Below are 20,586 nucleotides of genomic sequence, written 5' to 3'. Positions count from 1 at the left end.
GTATGACTTGGTTTCATCTTTAGTGTCTTGGGTTCATGGTCTTTATTTTTTGCAGCGGTGTGGTCTGTGGCACGTACTATGTTAAATTAGTATCTAGTAGCCTTTTTTTCCATACATTAGTCAAGTCATTTTATGCTGATATTCTTTGTGTTCAGGAACCAAATTAAATTAAAACTAAAGATAGGCTGAAGTTAGTAAAAGTACAAAGTCATGTCCACCACTTCTCAACAAGCTGATGCAAAATCATATGGAATGGGCATGAGCCTATATGCCTGTAAGGATCACAAGCAATTTAACAGTCACTGTACCTGTAATTTGTTTTGTTGTAAATTTAGTGAGATAGCTTACTTACTTCACTGCTGAAGGTGTTTAGATTACAGTATTTTACTTCTCCTAAAACAAAGAAAATTCTTCCTTTTTAAACTTTTTTTACATTTCTTTTAGCTACATCAAGGCTAAGGCCAGTAGCCTCCTTACCCTTCAGACATACCTTTATTACTGTTTTGTAGCTGAGGGCTAGGCCAGGCTGCACCATACTGTTCTGGATTTAAAACAGCACTCTGGGAGGAAAAACTACTTTAGCCAGCACCGATGTTGGAAGAAGAATGCAGCAACTTGTCTAGTAACAATTCCTGCTGAGGGCACATGTTTTTGAGTACACAGGAGGCTGGTAGGCTGCACTAGTCCATTGCATTACTAGTGCTGCTTCTTAAAAGTGACTTTCTTTTGGAGGAATTTCAGATTCCTTTTTTTAACTGGTGTAATGTATCACCAAAGAGGCACTGATCAATCTGTTTGTCTAATCTGTTTCTCAGTGCTTCTGCCTGTTCTGCTGTCTAGTTCAGGCAGTGAACAAAGATGCAAACAGTAAATATTTCCAGCATCTTCATGCGTTGGTGAGTGCTCACTACTGACTACAGTCTTTTTCCTGCTTACCAACCCAGACATTCTGCAGATTCTGAGTGGTCCATGCTTCTGTTTTTAACCAAGTCTCCTTTTGTGAAGGGACTTCATGAAAGTGTAGCATCTGTGCTATAACATACGTTCTTTTACACTTTGGTGCTTTGCATAACTGATAAATGTGTGCTTAACAGTACTTGAGATTTAATGAAAGCAGCAAATCCTGTTATCAAGAGATACAGTAACCTAAGCCTGCTGTGGTGCTGCTGCTTCCCTTTCTGGTCTGACTTCAAGCTGTTCATCCTGAACTTACTTTAGAGTCATTCATTCTTTGGACTTTTGCTGTTTTAGCACATTAAGACGATAGAGACAGTGCTTCCACAGAAGAATCCTTAATATAGTTTGCTTCTTTGCTTTTTTTACTTGATTATTACAACAGAACAGCTTGTCAAAAAGGCCTGTGAGCAAACAAACTATGTGTGGGATATGAAGAAGAGAAATATATGGAGGAGAGGGTTGAACAAACAGCAGTCGGAGTGTTCTAGGCTGACAAGGAAAAGCAATTGGAATCAGTAAAATGTCCTCGTATGTTCTGTAGTCCTGCTTTTGCTTGGCCCCATTACAGTACTGTTAAGATGTCCTACAAGATACTGGCCAAACTGGATGGCCTGGCTGAAGGCCTCACACCATTAGGTCGTATGCTGGACCTTCTGGGCTATGCTGCTGACCAGGTCGTGGAAATGCTGCAAAACAAAAAGCTCTCCTTCCTTCCCTACGCTATCCCAATACTTGCCACCCTGTTTTCTCTAATGGTATTTTTAAGTGGCCATAGGCTGGCTTACCCAAATGTTCATATTAGCTTAATGCAGCGGGGGCAGTAGTGGAGGAAGGAAGGAGCAGACAAAAGTTTGAGGAAAGGACAGAAAGTTCTTTGGCTGTTTCAGAAGGCAATGTATTTTGTAAAGATACCCTTAATGTATATCATCCTGTGGAGATATCTTACCCACCACTGAGTGACAGTTCAGTCAGCCTTGTCTGAATGAGACTACAACTCAACCTTATAGATGAGGAACCCTGACAGTTTGATGCTGCTGTGTGTAGTCAGCTGGTCCAGCTGCAGGCTCTCTTCTCCCATTACTTGTGTGCTAACCCTTGTTCTCCAGAGCAGCCCTTCTGCCTACCTTGAATTGATTCTGTTGTCTGGATACTTCACAAAGCTAATACAGTTTGTTAACTTGAGAAATATTCACTTTGGTTTTGCGTAGATTTCTGCTCATTTTGAGACTTGCAGCTTCCAGAAAGGAAGAGAACATGAGTAAATGCAGAAAAGATATATGGGTTGTTTGGGTGGGTTGGTTTGTTTGTTTTCCCCTTCATCTGCTCTGGCATTAGAGCCCAGCGATAAAGTCTATGAGGGATCACAGGGAATGAGCTATTCCCCATGAGCCTGATGCTGTTCTGCGTGCAGCCTCTCATTTGCTATCCTGGCTGCCTGTGGGTTAATGCAGCTGGGGAGAGCCCTGTGTTGGAAGAGACCAGGTTGAGTGAGGCCTCTGTTCATGGCGTGGTGCAGCTGTGCTAGAAAATGATGAATTTTGTTAATTCAAGCTTTATTCTCTATTTTCCCCAAAGGGGCAAACAGAGCTCATTAAGAGTACGATCATGCTCAGTGTAAGGTTGCTCTGAGGTTTTTTTTTTGCATGTTAGGGGCAGCTCTTAAGTTATAATCTGAGCCTGTAATTAAATTTTAGAGGGCAGCCTCTGAAAATCAAGACTCCAGCTATAACTTTCAACAAGAGGCCTATGCTGTATTTATAGTTGACTTTATTTATTGTGCTACTTACTAATTATTTCAGTGAAGCTGTTGCCTATAGAAGTACAGTGTCCAGAGTGAGGGAATGAAAGTCCCGAGTTTTTAGTATTTTGCTGGTGATTTTCCATGTGTTATATCCCTGAATGTTGAAGAAAGCTAGAATGTATAACAGTATAACCTTTCTGGTTTGTTGACAGCGCAGATTGAAAAATAACAAACAGAGAGGTCTTTGTAGATTTATTTTTTTTTAAATAACTCTATTTCTTACTTATTTTTTGTGTATCAAAAGTGTTATCGGTGCTACACGTAGTTATGATAATTTGGGCCAGGTCTCCTTGAGTGCCTGCTGCTTAGAGCAGAGGAACTGTGCAGGCATGGTGTGTGCAGGGACAACGCTATAGGGATTGGTGGCGAGCAGACTGTAGGATGTATGGGGCTCTTGGGAATTTGAGAGAGCGTCTTGTCAATGTGAATATATTTATCTTGTCAGAGAAGCAGCATGTCTTAGAAACTGTCCACATCCATCTTAATCCTGCTGGTTGAGGTGGCTCGTTTTTGTTTTTCCTTCAGGCTCATTCTTTTTTCCAGAGTGTGTTGTGAATCTCTTATTGAGCAATAACAAAAAAGCTTGTTTTAGGTTTATTTTTGCTGTTCATTTGACCTCTAAGTTACAGGAGAGGCTGCAATACAAGTTAAGTCATGAAGAGCAACGAAATACTGATTTATTTATTTTTTTATAATTATCCATGATGTTGAATTTATATTTCAGACTTGGTGCATCCTTATCACAGAAGGGACGTGTATACAAACAGTTATTTTCCTTGGAAGAAGCTTCTTCAGAAATAGCTTTCCATAGCACTCCTCACACTAGTTTTCATTTGAAGCCCAATTCCTGCCTGTTTGAGGGAAGCTGAATGTGCTGTCTGTTTGGATGTATAACTAGTGTAAAAAGGAAGAGTAGGGGCTATATTTCTTCTGCTCCCCTCCACAGAGCGCAATGCACTAAAAGGAGGGAGAGAGAAGGAAAGCAATGTTAGAGGCTCCTAAATACCGTACTGACTGATGAAAAATGCATTCAGGGGCCAAACTGGAAGAAATGATCATTTCTCTTTGCTATCCCGTCTGAGATAATGTAGGCCATTCAGAGAGAGATTCCATCGTCTAGTCCAGAATTAATATTTTTGGAATATTACAGCTGTATAGTCTTTCTGATGTTACAGACTAGTAAGGATATGGTGTTTTTTTCCTTGATGTATCACATGAGGTGTGTAACTGGAACAGAGTCAGCCTTCCTTAAACGCCAAAAAGAACCCCCACCGGTTCCCTATAAAATAAGATAAGGAAAATGTAAGTCACAAACCACAAATATTGGAAGAATATTGTAATAAGAAGAATATGAATGTATTTTTGACACTACCAGTAGTAGTAATCATCATCATTATCATCTGATGACTAGGAAGAGAAGCAGGAAGACCTATGCAGGATTTTCAGTAGTGGTTTTTTTGGCAGTATTGCTGTCTCTGTCACTTGTCATTTGGCTGAAATCACAGGCAGTTTTTGCCAAAAAGCTGAGACTAGCTGAGACCATGCAAAGCCTAGCTGTCTTGACAGTAACCAGAATAATTTCTGTTGCTACTGGGAAGGAAGTTCTTCAGGGATCTGCTTCATAGCTGTGGCTATACTGAGTAGCTGTATTGTAACACAGCAGTGCCGCAGGAGTGTGCTGATTGATGCTGCTCGGACATGGTTGCACGTTGTCTGGAGAGGTGCAACTGCTTAGTGCACAGATCAGAGGGGAAAAATTTGCTTCAAACAGTGTTGGTGGTTATATTTTCTCATCTCACTATTGAAAAGTTATGATAAATGTTGCTATATCAATTTCAGGCAAACTTTTCAATAAATGTGCATTTGTATGGTTTAGGTTTTTTTTTAACTCCTCAGCTGAAAGGGGTCATTTATTGAATGGACACATGCAGATGTGGAGTTGGCTGCCCTACAATGGGACATCATCAAGATGGCAATTGTGCATACCTTAAATGACAAACTGTATTGTTCAGTGATACACTAGCTCTTGGCTTGTCTTACAGAGATAATGCAGTATACCAGCCTAGTGGAAAATGGAATGCACGTTGGAGTTATTCCGACTTTAGCACACTTTTTGGGACAATTGCTCACATACCTGCTAATACATTTTTCCATCCCTGTCTGATGAGTATTTCAGTACTGCTGTCAAAACACTTAAGCAGCCTGTGCTTGCAGCCACTTGTTCCTGTCCTGCTTTGTCTGGAAAGTCACGCCAGTACCATTTATTGCAAGACTGGAAAACTGGTCTGGATTATTAAGAGTAACAATAACGGCTGCTTTTAATAGAATAACAGTTAACCCAGTTTAGCTCCCTTACTGAACTCATCAAGTTGCTCCAGCAAACGGTTATACAAGCACAACTGACTGGGTGGAAAATGAGTTTCTTTTTCAGAAGATGTGCACAGCACTAAGCTAGTCAGCTAGTCAGTCTTTGCTAAATGAAATAGTCCTTTTCTGTCTTTCCGTGCTGCTGACTGCATAGTCCCTGCTCCCTCTTTTGATCATCTCAACACTTGGTCAGCTCCGGTGCTCGTCTGACTCCTTAGTGTGCCAATTCAGTTTGCTAATCCATTGGAAAATAAGCCAGCCAATGGAAGGAGGAAAATAATTTTTGGTTTTGACAGCACCGGGCTGTTAGGCTCAGTCATTCCTGTGAATCTTCACCTGGAAGCACAGATTACTTAATCTGACATTGCTGCCAACATCGATCCCCATCCAACAGTGACTTTGTGCAACCTTCATTTCTTAGCGCTTCTGTAATGTCGGGAGTGTGTGACCATCGTCTGTGAGGCAGAAATCCAGAGCGGTATATAAAAATCAGGTTAACCTGTTATTCCACTGTGGAGATATTAATGATAGGAGAATCAACCATCACACCTTTGGAAGGAAAATAAGGAAAGCTGTTGCAGCATTCCTGCATTCCCCTCACACTACGTGGCTTTACTCCAGGACTCTTTTTCTTGACCTGATCTTAAAAATATTAGCATTTAAAAGTCCCCAAATAAGTGTTTATTTCCACACCTTGTTGACAGGAACAAGGGAGAAGAGAGGAAACAGAGTATCGAGTGGCAGACAAAATACATCGATTCATCTTTTTCTAATTCCCTATGAAAGCAGGGTTTTTGTTTTTTGTTTTTTGAGGAAACAGCTAAAAATAGGAGGAGAGCTTAAAATCTCCACTTCTGCAACTATTCCAGAATGTTTTTGTCTCGAGTTGCGGTGGCTGTGGGTTGTTGTGGCGGCTGTGAGAAGTGGGTGTGCTGCCGTTAACAAATCCTTCATCCATTATCCAGTCAGTTTTTGTTGCGTCCAGGAGGGAGTTCTCATGCATTTCCTCCTACCTTTGCTAGTAATGGCCCTCACAACAGAACTGCGTGGAAAACTTTTATCCTCCGTGTTATTTTTTATCCCTCTCCGCATGTATTTAAACAGTGCGGGTTCAGATGCTTGCAGCTAACTCCAGTGAGTGAGTACTGACTACAGAATCTTTAGCAGTTTCCCTCAGTGCAGACCAGCCTTTATCGTTCAGTGTGTGTTACCCCACCTGTCAGTAAGACTGGGGATATCTTTGGTCATTGTACAGTGGGGCTTTTTTGCACATGAACAGGTAGGAGTTGATCAGGCCCTTGCTAAGCTGATTTCTGTTGGAAGCTATTTTCAACATAACGTAACACACAGTGCGGTGTGAGTAAGGTCTGTATGGCTTGGGGAGGTCCAAAGGGAATTGCTGCTCCTTGAGATTCAGCCAGAAATGTATCACAAAGTTCCTCTGAGGCCAAACAGGGAATGTATTATTGTAGCAGAATGTCTAATCCAGTAACTTGTCGTTAATGTTTATTTTGCATTATGTTGGCATTTGCTTTGTTACTTCTCCCTGTATTAAAATTGCTGTCTGCTTTTATGGCTTTCACCACTTCACAAATGCTATTTAATTTGCCCTCGTAATGTTTATGTTTGACCATGGTTTTGTTCACATCTGTGCAAGTGCAACTGAGAGACGGCTTCTAAAAAGTGATAAATGTAGGCATCATGTTCATTACAGTCTTATTCTAGATCACTAAGATTTTCAGCCTTTTTGACCGTGCCTATGATAAGTTACCCAGAAAGAGTTTTGCTGAACTGTCTGGGTGCTACTGGGAAGATTAGCAACTGTGTATGTATAGAAAGAAGAAATCCCATGGAGGTGGTAGACGGTCCTTGTTCCTTTCTAGATTGCCTTGCTGGAAGAGTTGTCTTGATTATCACTTGAGCATTAGCTTCAAGTGTGGTCTATGGGTGAACATGAGCAGAGTTCCTTTTAATACCAGGTTCTTCTATTCTAGGCCTTTAGTTTAACGATGGGATGAAAATAGCTTGCACTACTTTAGATAATGACCTCCATTAGTTTTGAGGTGAAATAAGTGCATCTGCAACCATCCCGTACAATATTACTGCAACATTTGGTGTCTTTGATTGCTGCTCCTGTCACACGCATAAGCAACAGAGATTGATAGAAATTGTTTGCTGTAATATGATGGTTATTTTTCCTTTCAAATCGAAATGTACATTGTGTTGCTCCATCAGAAAAGACCCACAGAATTAAATTTTCTCTGTATTTTCCTTTTATATTACATTTCTTCTCAAGTTAACTAATTGCCAGTTGACTCAAGGTGGGGAAGGATTCTGCAAATGCTAAGAAAGACGCTGTCTAAATGTTTTTGTTCTAGGATTAAGATATTTATTCCTTAATCCCTGAATTTAGTCGTGGAGAAAAGGCACCTGATTATAGCCTGTTGCGAACAATCTCTGGCAAAATTGAGCCTGCCTTTTAAAGTTCTACCAATATACAAACACCACTGTTTTTTCTCTTTGATGTCAGAAAGACACAGAACCAATTTCAAATTTACTTGCCACTTACCTCAGAAGAATGCAATGAAATCTTGTTGGCCTGTGATGCATAAGGTTGCTTGGATGCATGCACACTTGGGAGCTGACAAAACACATTTGGGATGTTGTTCTTGTTATGGTTTAGCATAGTCTCCTGCAACAAGGAAGCACTCCCTTAGCAGAAGCATAGGGAGGATATTCTGCTCAAGTTGGACTCTCTTACGATATGTAATACTTTGAGCTTTTATGTTACTAAAGCATATTTTTCTAATTTGAGCTAGAATTGCCAATTCAGTGCCGGCATACATGGTAACCACTTCCACTATTACTTGAGCTCACAGCTAGCAATGACTGGTTCCAAGCTGCTGTACCTGTGATGCTGTATTTATGTTTTCTCCATCTATGAAGCTGTACTCCCTGATGGCACTTCTTCCTGAAAAGACACTACATACATATGTACAGCCTAGGCAGAAAACACAGTATTGCTTATGCATAAAGAGAATGGAAAATACAAGGTTGAAGGAGTTGCTGTACAAAAAGAAAAGAAAATAAGGTGCTCAGGTGCTGGGAAAGCAAATGGGATTTAACGGTTGCAGAGACTGAAGTCTTTGAACTTTTGTGGGCTGAATGGCAAATGCAAACAGGAAGACGTGGGGAGATGGTGGCAGGGAGGATGCAGGGACCTCCTTGATCTGTGGGGCGCTGGTCTGTCTGGAAGCTGCATCTAAATGCCTGAAAGAAACCTGTGAAACAGATTTGGGAAACAACAAAATAAGCTAAGTATGAAAGTTGATTTCTTTGAATTGGTTTAAGTGATGTTTTAAAACTAAGATAGCAACTTGTGTTGGATGCCATTTTTACCACTGATTGTCTTTTTACTTCAGTTTGCTTAGTAGCATAATCAGCAGTTCTGAAGCCAGTTATTAGCAGGAGGTTGACATGCAAACCTGTGATTAGTGGATTAGAGCTGACTGAGGGAAGGAATTCTGTTCTTTGCTCATGCGGCCTCACCTCGAGCACTGTGCAGTTTTAGGCACCCCAATATAAGGACATAGAGCTGCTGGAGAACATCCAAAGAAGGTCTACGAAGATGGGGAAGGGTGTGGAGTGAAAGGAGTACGAGGAATGGCTGGGGTCTGTGGGTTTGCTCAGTCCAGAGCAGAGTTGCTGAGGGGAGGCTTTGTGGCAAATGCAGCTCCTCACAGGGAGCGGAGGGGCAGCGCTGGGCTCTGCTCTGTGTGACAGTGACAGAGCCTGAGGGAACAGCATGGAGCTGTGCCAGGGGAGGGGCAGATGGAGGCTAGGGAAAGTTCTGCTGTAGAGGGCAGTGGGCACGACCCCAAGTTCTGGAGTTCAAGAAGCATTTGGACAACATTTCCAGATGTAGGAGTTAGAATTGGGGTGGTGCTGTGCGGAGCCAGGAGTTGGACTCGGTGGTTCTTCCCTGTGAGTCCCTTCCAACTTGAGATATTCTATGAATCAAATGCACTTTTCTTCCCTTCCTGTATGGCCTCCAGTTTCCCAAATACAGTAATATCATGCCATAGCTTCTTGTTCACTGATTTTGCATAACGCTGTATCAGAAAAATCAGGAAATGTGTAAATAAAAGAAATGTACTGAGGTACATTAAGCCATGCTACAACTAGAAACCAACTGTTTTGAAGCTACTAGGAAAGTGACAGCATCATGCTAAAGGCTGGCGGTGCAGGTGAACATCCTCATATCTGAAACTATAAGTTAGATTCTTTGTATGGGTCGTTGTTTTTTCCAAGGAGGTTGATACAGCACTTCAGGTCTTGGCATGTCCTTTTCAACCCAGGCCACTCGATGGATTCCATGTCCATCGGTCTGTGAATTAAAAGGAGTGAGTTGACACACACTGTTGGAATAAAACTACTACTCTGTAGCTAAGCGTCGTGGAGGTTGTGCAGCTGGTTTTGAGCTGCTGAGTAAATGTAACTTAATAATTTAAAAGCCATTTTAGAGAAATGTTTATTGTCTTCACCCTATCAGCTGTTTTCTTTAGCTTTTTTATTAGCAAGAACATTCTGAACGAATATTAATATTAAATGTTGCTTCCTTTAGCAGATACAGAACTATTATTTTTTTTCACAGCCAATTGATAATGTAATGCCATCTACTGTGTCTTCTGAATGTTATGAATTGTGTGTGTGTGTGCATAGATAAATAGTATACAGATGTTTTAAAGTGCATCTCCTCACGTGCAAGTTTTAATTTTACAGACGTTATCAGAAATTGCAGAAGATAATGAAGCCCTGGTAAGAACCTGATTAGATCATCACCTTGCACACTTCCTCTTCTTTTGCATGAGTGAGTTCAGGCCCTTGCGCTAATCTTTATATGTAAATACATCTATGCTTATTCATTCAGCCAATCTTTAACTTCTGCTTTCTGTTCTTTGATACTTATCTGATGGGGCCTTATTTGCTTTGCTTCTGGAATGGGTGCTTTATTTCTGTAACGTCTGCAAGGACTTACACAATTTCCTAATTAAGATGCTTTTTAATTTTTTATTATTTTATTATTTGAGCAATCATTTCCCTGCCTTCTCCATGTTCCCCTTTTAAATTTGTCTGACTTACATGATCAATATTAGACAATTCTAATTGTTTTTATTAGTGAGATAAGGGTCACTGTGCCAATTTGGATTCCATTTATTTTCTGGTCCCAGTTAGTGTTGTTTATTTATTTCAGATAACTGCAAAAAGAGAAACTGCAATGTACTAAAGGGCTTCTTATTAGGAACTTCTAGAGCATGTTTGTTTGAATGGAATAATTCAGTGTGCTTCAAGTTAAGCACACACTTCATAGGCTTTAATAAATTGGGAACCCGAGGGATGTTCTGTAGTATGTTGATTGGCTTGTAAGTTTGTCACATCAAGGATAGCTGAAACCCAAGCAAGCAAAAGAATCATTAATCAATTAAGAGTGCATCTGTCACTCTGATGTGGCTTATCATGCAGGAAATGCAGCTCCCCATCCAAATCCATGCTGATTCATGCTTGCACGAAGCTGCTGAAATGTTAATCATTAAATCACTGCCTAATAAATTAAACACTAGCAATAAATTTGGCAGAACCCTTAAATCCTTCCTCTACATTCTCTTTCTCGACCTAATGTGGAACAACATGTTTCTTAATATAAAAGTTTAGATTCTGAGAAAAATAATTAAAATGCCATGAGGCTTTCAGAATTCACTTCTGCTGAGATACCTCCTGCTGTTTTGATGCTGCTTTTTTTTTCCCCTCATTGTTGTGAAAGTAGGGTACCTGAGGTAATTACTATCAGCACCACTTTGCTCCCGAATTCTATTATCCTGTATAATCTGTTGCGTTAAATAATACGATTGTTCTCTGAATAGTCTCAGGAAAGTTCTAAAGTGCTAACTCACAGTTGCTTTGAGCCCTGGTCTTAGCATCTGGTTATGTGATGACCTGAACTAAACTAAGCTGGGTTGGGGTTTTTTGGCACATTTTAGTCACATTTACCCATGGGACAAGACCTTACCCACTTTTGGAGGATACTTATTGATCATCACAGATGCAGCACGTTGGTAAACACAGTAGAAGTGAATGTGTGTGTGACTAAAGTTTATTTAACATTGAATGTTAAATAGATGAGGTTTGATTTATATCAGGGCACATGGTTTAATATTCTATAGTAGTAAATGAAATGATACAATCAAAATCACAGTGTTTTGTGATTGTACGAACATACCAGACCCACTGGGCAGGCCATGAAACCAGTAGCTCTGGAACTTGGTTTATTGTTAACCTTGGAAGGTAAAGAAGTGACACCGGTGCTGTATGATTATAGTCAAGCATCCTAAGTACTTTCCACAATGTATTAATGGGAGAAAGATGGATGAAAAGAATTATTAAAATAGTTTCAGCATGTAATACAACAAACAAAATATTAAGATTTTGCAGCCTCTACCTGCTATCTTTATCACTAGTTACTCTAGAGAAACCAAACGCTAATGGAAAGAAAAGGTTACTTTTGATTTACAGGACCCCTCCTGTAAATAAAGCACAATTATTTCACGTTATTTCTGGTAGCTTGCACATGCTGACCTGCTAAAGATGACTTAATTAAAACCTTACTTCTGTAGAGAGGACATGTTTAATACCTTTTATCCACTGAAGGAAATTCTTATTCTAAAATGTGATTTTCTTTTGTCCGTCCTTTTAGTCTTACAGATTCCCATTATGTTTCAGGATTTTCTTTATCCCATATTGGCTAATGCTTGGGTTAAAAAAAATTCCCTGTGGAACAGGTATATCAATTGACTACTTAATTGTAGTCAAACCATGCTGACTGGAGAATGATGTTTCCGCGCAGATCATTATTCTTAGCCTTTTAAGAATAGCATATCTTTTCATGGAAATTACCATGAAATGAGCAAAAACATGAGCTTAAAAGATGGGAAAGAAGAGAAAAGGTAACTCTAATCATCTGCCTGAAGAGCCAATGTATAATAGCTCCTCTGGGCTATGTTACCATGCTGACAATTGCTTAATGTACCTAAAAGTGGATTAAGTCATACCTCATAATAGGAGTATCTACACCTGGTTTTAATTCAAGAATGGTTAAGTTCTGTTTAAAATTCAAAGCCTGTTTTTGTAATCGGAGTTAATTCACAAGCTTAGAGGGGGTACAAAGCTATTTCAGTGTTGTTGTTTTTTGGAATGCAGTTTTAAATCAGCAGGGTTGATCCTTTGTAATGAATGTAATGAAACTGTACCAACAAAAATACTTCAGTAGTGTTTGGTGCATTGCAAACAAGTAATCTGTGTCATTTGCAGTGTAGCAGTTAAGTGCATTTTCTGTCATCGCCTAAAAAAAGGGAGCAGCTACCTGCAGGTTGTTCAGTCCTTTTGTGCCATATAGAGTGAGTAGCAAGTAGGTGTGAATTGTTCCTAGTCTGCTGCAGAGGTTTAGCTTTATGCTTGGAAAGGTTACTTGGAGAAGCAAGGAAGTGCAGAAGCAATGAAGAAGAGTCATAGCAATGCAAGAAGTTCACAGTGAGCTTGCAAAGTATCCTGCTATGTCACTGAGCTCCATTTTAGGTGGAGGTTCTTGCCCCCATGGCTTTTTCAGAGTTCTTGTCCTCTTATGATTTAGATACATTCAACTTCTCTCTTTAAATTTATTTATGGCCATTTATACCTGACAACTCTCATTTACAGAGCTGTTTTTACTCTTTGATGTTAACCGCCTTGCAGTGAGGCCCTTTCAGCTGCCCAGTGTTGGGCTGTGAGCATAGTTGCTAAAGGACAAGGGACTGAAAGTTAACCACTTCCTTAACACCCGCAGCTGGCAGTAGGCTGCAATTCCCTTCTTGCTTCCTGCCCAGTTTCTCTTTGCTACCTTTCCTCTGCACAATTAGAATGCACCCAGAAGTGTACTGATTTGGGCCACCTAATGCGCTGGTGGTTGCATCCTCTTCAAAAACATCTAGGGGATTTTGCTGCTCATGTCCCATTAATTTAATTTGAAAAGAAATCAAAATTGCTGTAGGCATATTTCAGGATATCTGACATAGTTCTCTCTATATAAATATGCCTCCATACATATATATGTCTGTAAACTGCATAGCACACCTGGGAAAAAGATGGTTTTACATGTACAGTTGATATTACGAATACAAATGATAGGCATGGTGTCATGGTCAGGGGTCATCGGGGTCACATGCACACTACTTTTTTCTTAAAGGAAAGAAAAATTAATATAAAAAATGTATGGAATTCCTCAGTTTCAGAAAGTAAGAATGCAGAAAATACTTACATTAGCAGGTGCTGCCCTGATCTTTGCCCAAGACATGCAGGTAAAATAATATGAAACACAGCTGCAGATTTGTCCTGGGGGTTGAGGTGCTCAGGGCTTGGATCAGAGCAGTAGGCATCAGTGCTGGAATGGCTCACGCTGGGTTGGCCAATGGCCTTACAGACCACAGCCATTTGTTTCTTCTGAGACTTTGGCTGTGAGCTGCTGTGTGTGAGGTGGTGTTGTGTGAACAGCTCACCTATGTCTGCAGTGGTTGGTTATAAGACTGGGGCCGCACAGCAGAGAATGGGAAGCATCATCAGCTGTCCCAGCGGAAGTACATGAGCCAGAGCCCTGGAGAGAGGGGTTGTGCGAGCAGTTTCATGACATAGATCATTAAAATGTCAGTGCTAGTGAGAGATGAAATTGCAATTACACAGTGTGTCTTTCTGATCGCTCTTCCCTCTCGCTGCAATGACATGCATTAAGAAGCACCGTCATCAAGAATTGCTATCAAACCATTAGGTCATTTGCAAGGGTAGCAGGGGGTTGATATTTACAGAACTGTTGTGCCTTGTGCTGTGTGTTCTCCAGGAAGTTTTAATGAAGCAACCACTGACATTTTTCAGACGTTTTTTATGACAAAAGTACTTGCTCACTGAGATTCTGAGTTAAACACTGCCGCTTATTTTCTACGATTGCTACATTTTATGAACAAGCTTTGACTCCCTTGAAATTTCCTGCATCTTACTCCGTCTGCCACTCAATAGTACGAGTGTGTCTGCATGTGTGTATTGAAACAGAACTGCTGGAAAGTCAGTTTCTACCTATCTGCTTGTGTTTAAATACCTAACAGTGAATCAACACCACTCCCTCTTACTTTATCTTGCTAGTTACCCTGGAGATTGTTTTCATGTCTGGCTGTGCTACACCTAATGCTTATCCTTTAAGCCCGGCTTTTAACTTTTGCAATGCTATGTAGTGTGTACACGTGTATGCCTGTAAATAGATAGGTATTTAAAAAATTCATGCTAGGTATATATGGTGAGGCATAATATATGCATGATTAGTCCCAGTGTTGCACCTCTTTCTTCCTAATAATTTGAATTGTCATAGGATTGACACCCACTGGGGCAGCCTGCCTTGTTGGTTTAAGCTGGAAAGTACTTTCACTGTCTGGATCACAGACGATTGTGCCAGTGGCACATGTGCTAAAACTGGGCTTATATATTAGTACTTTCAGCTCTGTTAACCTAGTTTCACATTCAAAGATATGCAGGGAGATAAATAATTGAATGGATTAATGAATAGTATTGGCAAGAAGAATAAATGAGTCTGCTGAATGTAAAGGAACTTGACTAAAAGGAATTCCTGCCACTGCTGTTCTGAAGAAGAATATATATATGTAGTTTTAATACAGTTTAAACAATCTCTCTACTCTATACCCATTGTTAATAGGAGTCACCTCTCATATATGGTTAGTTTATAGAAGAATATTGATGTACTAAATACAGGTTAGTTGGCAAAATTTGTAAGCAATTCATATGAAAATCCAGGTTACATAAAGATATATCTCCCAGTATTAAACTAAGCAGATAATTTATCTCCTTTTAATCTTATACAACATTTTTCCTAATCAATTTTATTTGATTTTATTTTATGTTATTTTATTTTTATATAATTTAGTCTGGCCTTATAAAATTCTGACATTTCATATATTCATGGAAGCGTTCTGGCATGAATATCCATGCAAGTTTTTTCAAGGAAGCTCTTTCCAAGGGATGCATTTTTGTTTAGGCATTCATAAATAACCATTACATGCAAAGAGAATGGGCTGGGGAGAATGAGAGGACTGGAGCTGATTATATTTCCTACAGAGCGGTATTGTTTTCTTTTTATGAAATCCTTGGTTATTTGGAATGCTAATGATGACATTTTAAGCCTCATTTGATTCCTCAAAGATTTGTAGAATTGTAAGTCAAACAGCCACGTATGGCTGGACAAAGTATTCCTTGTAGAATAACAGTGATTTATTTATTTTTTTTAAAGACACTATTTTTCTTGTTTACTCTTTGATATGACTTTTTCATTTTGTCATAAATAATCAAAGACATGTTAGCTGCCCTTACTTTGGAAGGGGAGGTGTGTGTATAGTTCCCTCCTAACCCAAAATGTCAAGAATGGCAAGTTTCATTTTAGTGAATGGTTTTGCAGTGTTTTGATGAACTATCCTAAGTGAAGGGATTACTAAAGCTTTTTCTTTTGGTGTTGAGAAGCCTTCATGCAGATTGTATTGAATATGTAAAAAATGGCTATTGGAATTACTGCCTTTAAATTGATTTCCTGCTTTATTCCTTTGACCTGCAGTGAATGTTCCCTAATTTGGGTTGGGATGGTCCAGGACAGTAGGGGATCAAATCACGGGTGGATTACTAATTGCCTTCCTTAACTGTAGCTATTCTACTAGATTCAGTTTTCCAACATACTGAGCATTGTAGTTCCAAACCTATGGGTTTTAATTTTGTCTTTTTATTAGGTAAGCTGCTGCATTAAAGTCAGTGGGACTATTCATGTTATTTAGCTTGATTGCATGCTTAAGCTTGTAAATGGCTTAGTGACACAGCACCTTGCAGGCATTTTTGGTGTACCCTTAGAGGTAATACACTGCTGCTTTTAGAGCTCCGTGCACTGCTTTTTTACTGAGTAGTTACCTCAGTGAATGGTTTCATTGAAATCATTGTGGCTGCTGACTTTTGGGTACCACAAGGGTACATAGAAATGAAGGCGATCTATACAAGTTGGTTTTAACATGGAAAATTAGTGTGCAGCTAGTCAATTTCAAGCATGTTGTTTATGATGAGTTTAAAACTGCATTGAACATAATTAATACAGAGATGCGCTGAATCTCAAATTCACTGGTAACTACTGCACTACTTTGCAGTGTAGTGGCTTGCAAACTCTAAGCAATTTGAGCTGCATTCTTGATTGAACAACTGGAACTTTGCAGACCTTTTGACACAGATGCCCAGAGAGAACCTGAAGGTGCATCTCCATTTACTTAAAAGAAATAAACCGAGGCATTAAATATTGGGAAATTGCTTCTCAATGCTAAATCTTTATTGGTGCATTTTTAAACTCTGTTTGCTTCCTTGTAAGAGAAGGAACAGGCGATCCACTAATTTTCTACCTATCAGTACAGAAGGTACCGCAGTGTGGTATGTACCTTTGTGTGACATTCAACTTGGAGCATTTCTTTAAGTTACTATGAAAAAAAATAAAATAAAAATCATTTATTCTCTCCTGTTAGTTCTAACATTTTGAAATAGATAAAAGAAGTTTAGTTGGACTCTGATTTCCTTGAGCACTTCGTGTGGCGTTTTCCTAGGACTTAGTTCTTCTCTTACTAAATTGCTTTCTTTTAGATGGTTATTCTTGATGTCCATGCAAAATTGCTTTGGAGACTATTCGTTGCATGGCCTCTCTCGCTCTTTTGCTGCTTCTTAGTCCATGTTTGGCTTCGTTTTCCTGCCTTTCTAAAAGCTTCCTGCTACTTTCTTCCCTCGGTCGTTGCCACGCTGCATAACTGTAACTGTAGTCATGACTCCTATCTCTTGCAGCTTTGGAGATATGTTGTCCTTTACACTGACTGCATTTGTTGAGCTGATGGATCATGGGATTGTATCGTGGGATACATTCTCTGTGGCATTCATTAAAAAGGTAAATTTGTAATCAATGTTATGTGTTCTGTACAAATTTGCTTCTACACTTGAACATTTTTGAGGTGAGTTGAGCTTTCTCTCCTTCAGGTGCATTGTTTAGGTGATTGCTTGGTCAAAACGGTATATGAAAATGAGATTGATGTCTTATTTAAATGTACAAATATTTGTAACTTCAGGATCTAGCCCAACTTCTACTGAAATCAGCGCAAGTGAAATTGGATCAATGCTATGTTAGGCTTATTACATAGGCTGCTGCTTGCTCAGTTAGAGTGTGACCTCCTCGTGCAGATAGCAGGCAATCAGAGCAGAAAATAGTGTTTAGTTTTATTGTAAATTAAAATGAGTAATGATATGTATCTTGAAATAAAAACAGCACTGAAATGTTTCCTTTGAGGATAGGGAAGGAAGAGAAATGAGTTAGTTTACAAATTGAAATTATTAAGCTGAAATCTTCTGAGTTTATCAAGCTGGACTCCAGCTCCCTGAATCCTGCAACTAAGGTCTGAGCTTTTGGAATAAGATTTTTCCACGATCTGCAACATTTTTCTTCTTTTCTTGCACATGGTAGATGCATGTGAGCAGCAGAAACAGCAAAGTGCTCTTGAAATGCAGAAATGTAGCAGATGTCAGAGAAAAAGATTTTGTTGTTATTGATTTGCCTGTTGTTACTTATTCTCATCTTAAATATTGGCAGGTTGGAATCAAATAAGTTGTCTCTGCTGTTTACAACAAAACCAAAAACTCTTTCCAAATATTTTTTTTTCAAAACAGGCTGAAGTTGGAGTTTGTCTTACATTACAGTGCATTTGTATGAGTTCAAATGATGTCAGAGACAATTCACTGTAATGATAATGTCACCTTTGGCAAAGATACCTTTCCTTTTAACAAAATGTGTCAGACTTCTTGTTTAAATTTGGTTGGAAAACCATTACCGCCTAAAGGAAGCAGAAATTTACATTGGTTGTCAGAAGTGAAAGAAATGAACAGTTATGAATTATGTGATTAAAAACCGTTTACATGTGGTGCTCAGGGACATGACTGAGCAGAGGGGTTGTTAGTTAGGGTTGTATGGTTAGATTGGGGTTGGACTTGATGATCTTTAAGGTCTTTTCCAACCTGAGCAATTTTGTGATTCTATGGAAAGATATCTAGATTTTTGAAGTTCAATTTTGGGTCATTAAAATGATAAGTGTTATTCATGAGAGTGATTAATATTATGTTTTGGACTTTTGTTTATTGATTTTCTAGGCTAGGTAGATTATGATGATGATCTTAACATGGCAAAGAAGATAGTATGCCTGTGTTTTAACTGACTTCATGATACAGAAAGTCCAGCCTAGAATATGTTATTTGCTGGGGGAGACTACTAACACATATAGTAAGGAATTTGCTAAAATGACTTGAAGACCATCTGCCTCGTTAATGATTCATAATTACTGTTTTTGTTTTACTCTTTCAATATGTTTTGCCCTTTACGTTGGACAGTGAAAACAGCAAGGGGGTGGTGCACCCCTGTAATAGCTCCTCTTTTTTGCTAGGTACTTCTACGTCCTGGACAGTGTTGTAAATTAATGAATCAAATCTAACAAGATCATTCCCATAAAGTGCCTAAGCTATCCTTACAAGTTAAAACCAGAAGTGAAAATTGGTTGAAAAGGACCAAAGTAAAGAATAGGGAAGAATACTAGGCCAGAAAGGAAATGGGCAAAGGATGAGAGAAATACAGGAAAGGGGCAGAGGCATGTCCAGATCTACCAAGCACTTGAGAGGCAGAACAGCTGTGTCCTCAGCGTTGCTCTGTGTGCAAGGGGCAAACCAAAAGGAGCACTGGAAGAACTGACATTCTTTGGTGTGGACCTGCAGCTTTGTTCTTCGCTCCTCCAAGCTTAGCTTTTGGTAAGACCACTTGAGGTTGCTGATGAGCTAGCTCAAGTGGATGGCAGGATGGATAAGAGTTAAGATAATTTTCTGCTAGCTGGATCTCTGCAACCCTGCTTCAAGTGCTTCTGCCCTTTGAAGCTGTCTTTCTTGTCAAATGGAAGCCAGACTGGAATGGGAAGGCATTAAGCTGAATAAGTTTTGTTGGTTTTGTTTTTTTTTTTTAATATCTTGAATAAATAATTTCCTAACTAGAAATGTAGAAGCTGGAGGAGATCTCAAGGGAACCTCTGAATGCTTCAAGTAAGTAACTAGATGGTGTTGAAAGCAGTCCCTCTCCCATCCTGTGGGTATGTTAAGACTGCTATTCTAACTACTGCAGATAAGAATTGACACCTGCAAGCAGAGCTTTGTTCCTTATCTTCAGGGAAAATATCCTAATTTGAGAAACTTTCTTACAACAGTATCTCTCAAGGCTCTTTTCTTCCTCGTGACAATAAAGCTTGTTTAGACTGAGGTTCCATAGTAGCCTGAGGGCTGCCCAGTTCTTAAAATATGTCACGATAATTTGATATCAAAATAAAATACCCACATTTGGAACTCTTCTCTTTGATTTCTACAGGAGGAGAAATAAAATAAAGGCTTGTAGTGTCTGTTGAGATGTTCTTAATGATCTCTTAGAATTACTTATGTAAGTGCTGTTTCATAACTGTGTGAGGCAGTCGTAACCTTGATGAATTGCTTACTCTGCCTTCCAAAATGCCCTGTGCAGGAAACGTGAGTGGCAGTGGTATCTCTGTGTCTCACAGCTGCCAGTTGTTTCTTCTGTAGTGAAGTGCAACTGTAGTTCCTTACCTGAAAATAAGATATGTGCGTTAGGACTTTTATCGATACAAAACTGCCTCGGATTTTCCTGTTATTTTCATTTGCAGACATTAAAATGGTCCAGGCAAATACCTAATGGACGTTTCTGAAAATCAAATCTGTTTCCTTCAGTTATTTTTGCCATGGTGGTTATGGTGTTTTTTGATTGTTTCTTTCTTTATTTTTTTGGTTGCTTTATTAGTTTGTTTGCACGTTTGCCTTTAACTTTTGAATTCTTCCCTCACTTCAGGTGATGCTGAAACAGGAAGAGAGCTCAGAATATGTAGTTTAGTTCTCTTTAGCATTCCTACCTGCCCTTACTCCATGCGTCTTGGTCCTGTTTCAGCAGAACACTTAGCTCGAATTAGGCATTCTGATGCCTAATTTCCCTATAAAGTGCACCCAGTCACTTCTATTAGGTGTGGCTACATAGGGCTATGCAGGCATCAAGGTTACAAATGTTTGGCTGAACAAATGGTTTTCTCCCTAGTAACACATATCTTGCTTGTTTCTGGAGAGAAGGCTCTATTCTTGTGAGCATGCATCATTATTTATCATCAGAAGTTCAGATAAATGAGTGCAGGATGATATTTGGATATTGAGATTGCTCCTGGCACATGGTGCTCAGTAAGCAGAACTCTCCAGAGAACAGCAAATGACACAAATTTGAGCTC

The 20,586-nt window shown here is 39.4% G+C and overlaps 1 protein-coding gene across 8 annotated transcripts in view; it reads left to right on the top strand.

The window, feature by feature from the left end:
• The window catches only part of ELMO1 (engulfment and cell motility 1), a 313,893-nt gene that overhangs the window by 79,841 nt on the left and 213,466 nt on the right, over nt 1-20,586 (top strand). For 7 of the 8 annotated variants that reach the window (XM_072328207.1, XM_072328212.1, XM_072328206.1 and 4 more), the window contains 2 exons: nt 9,908-9,943; nt 17,069-17,168. In XM_072328207.1, the coding sequence (XP_072184308.1) occupies nt 9,908-9,943; nt 17,069-17,168 (136 nt within the window). Of the gene's footprint in view, nt 1-9,907; nt 9,996-17,068; nt 17,169-20,586 lie in introns of all 8 variants that reach the window. The other variant, XM_072328214.1, reaches the window with a different exon arrangement.

This window comes from Excalfactoria chinensis, chromosome 2, assembly GCF_039878825.1.
Source record: "Excalfactoria chinensis isolate bCotChi1 chromosome 2, bCotChi1.hap2, whole genome shotgun sequence".
Taxonomy (NCBI): domain Eukaryota; kingdom Metazoa; phylum Chordata; class Aves; order Galliformes; family Phasianidae; genus Excalfactoria; species Excalfactoria chinensis.
This window is presented reverse-complemented; position numbering and strand designations above follow the sequence as displayed.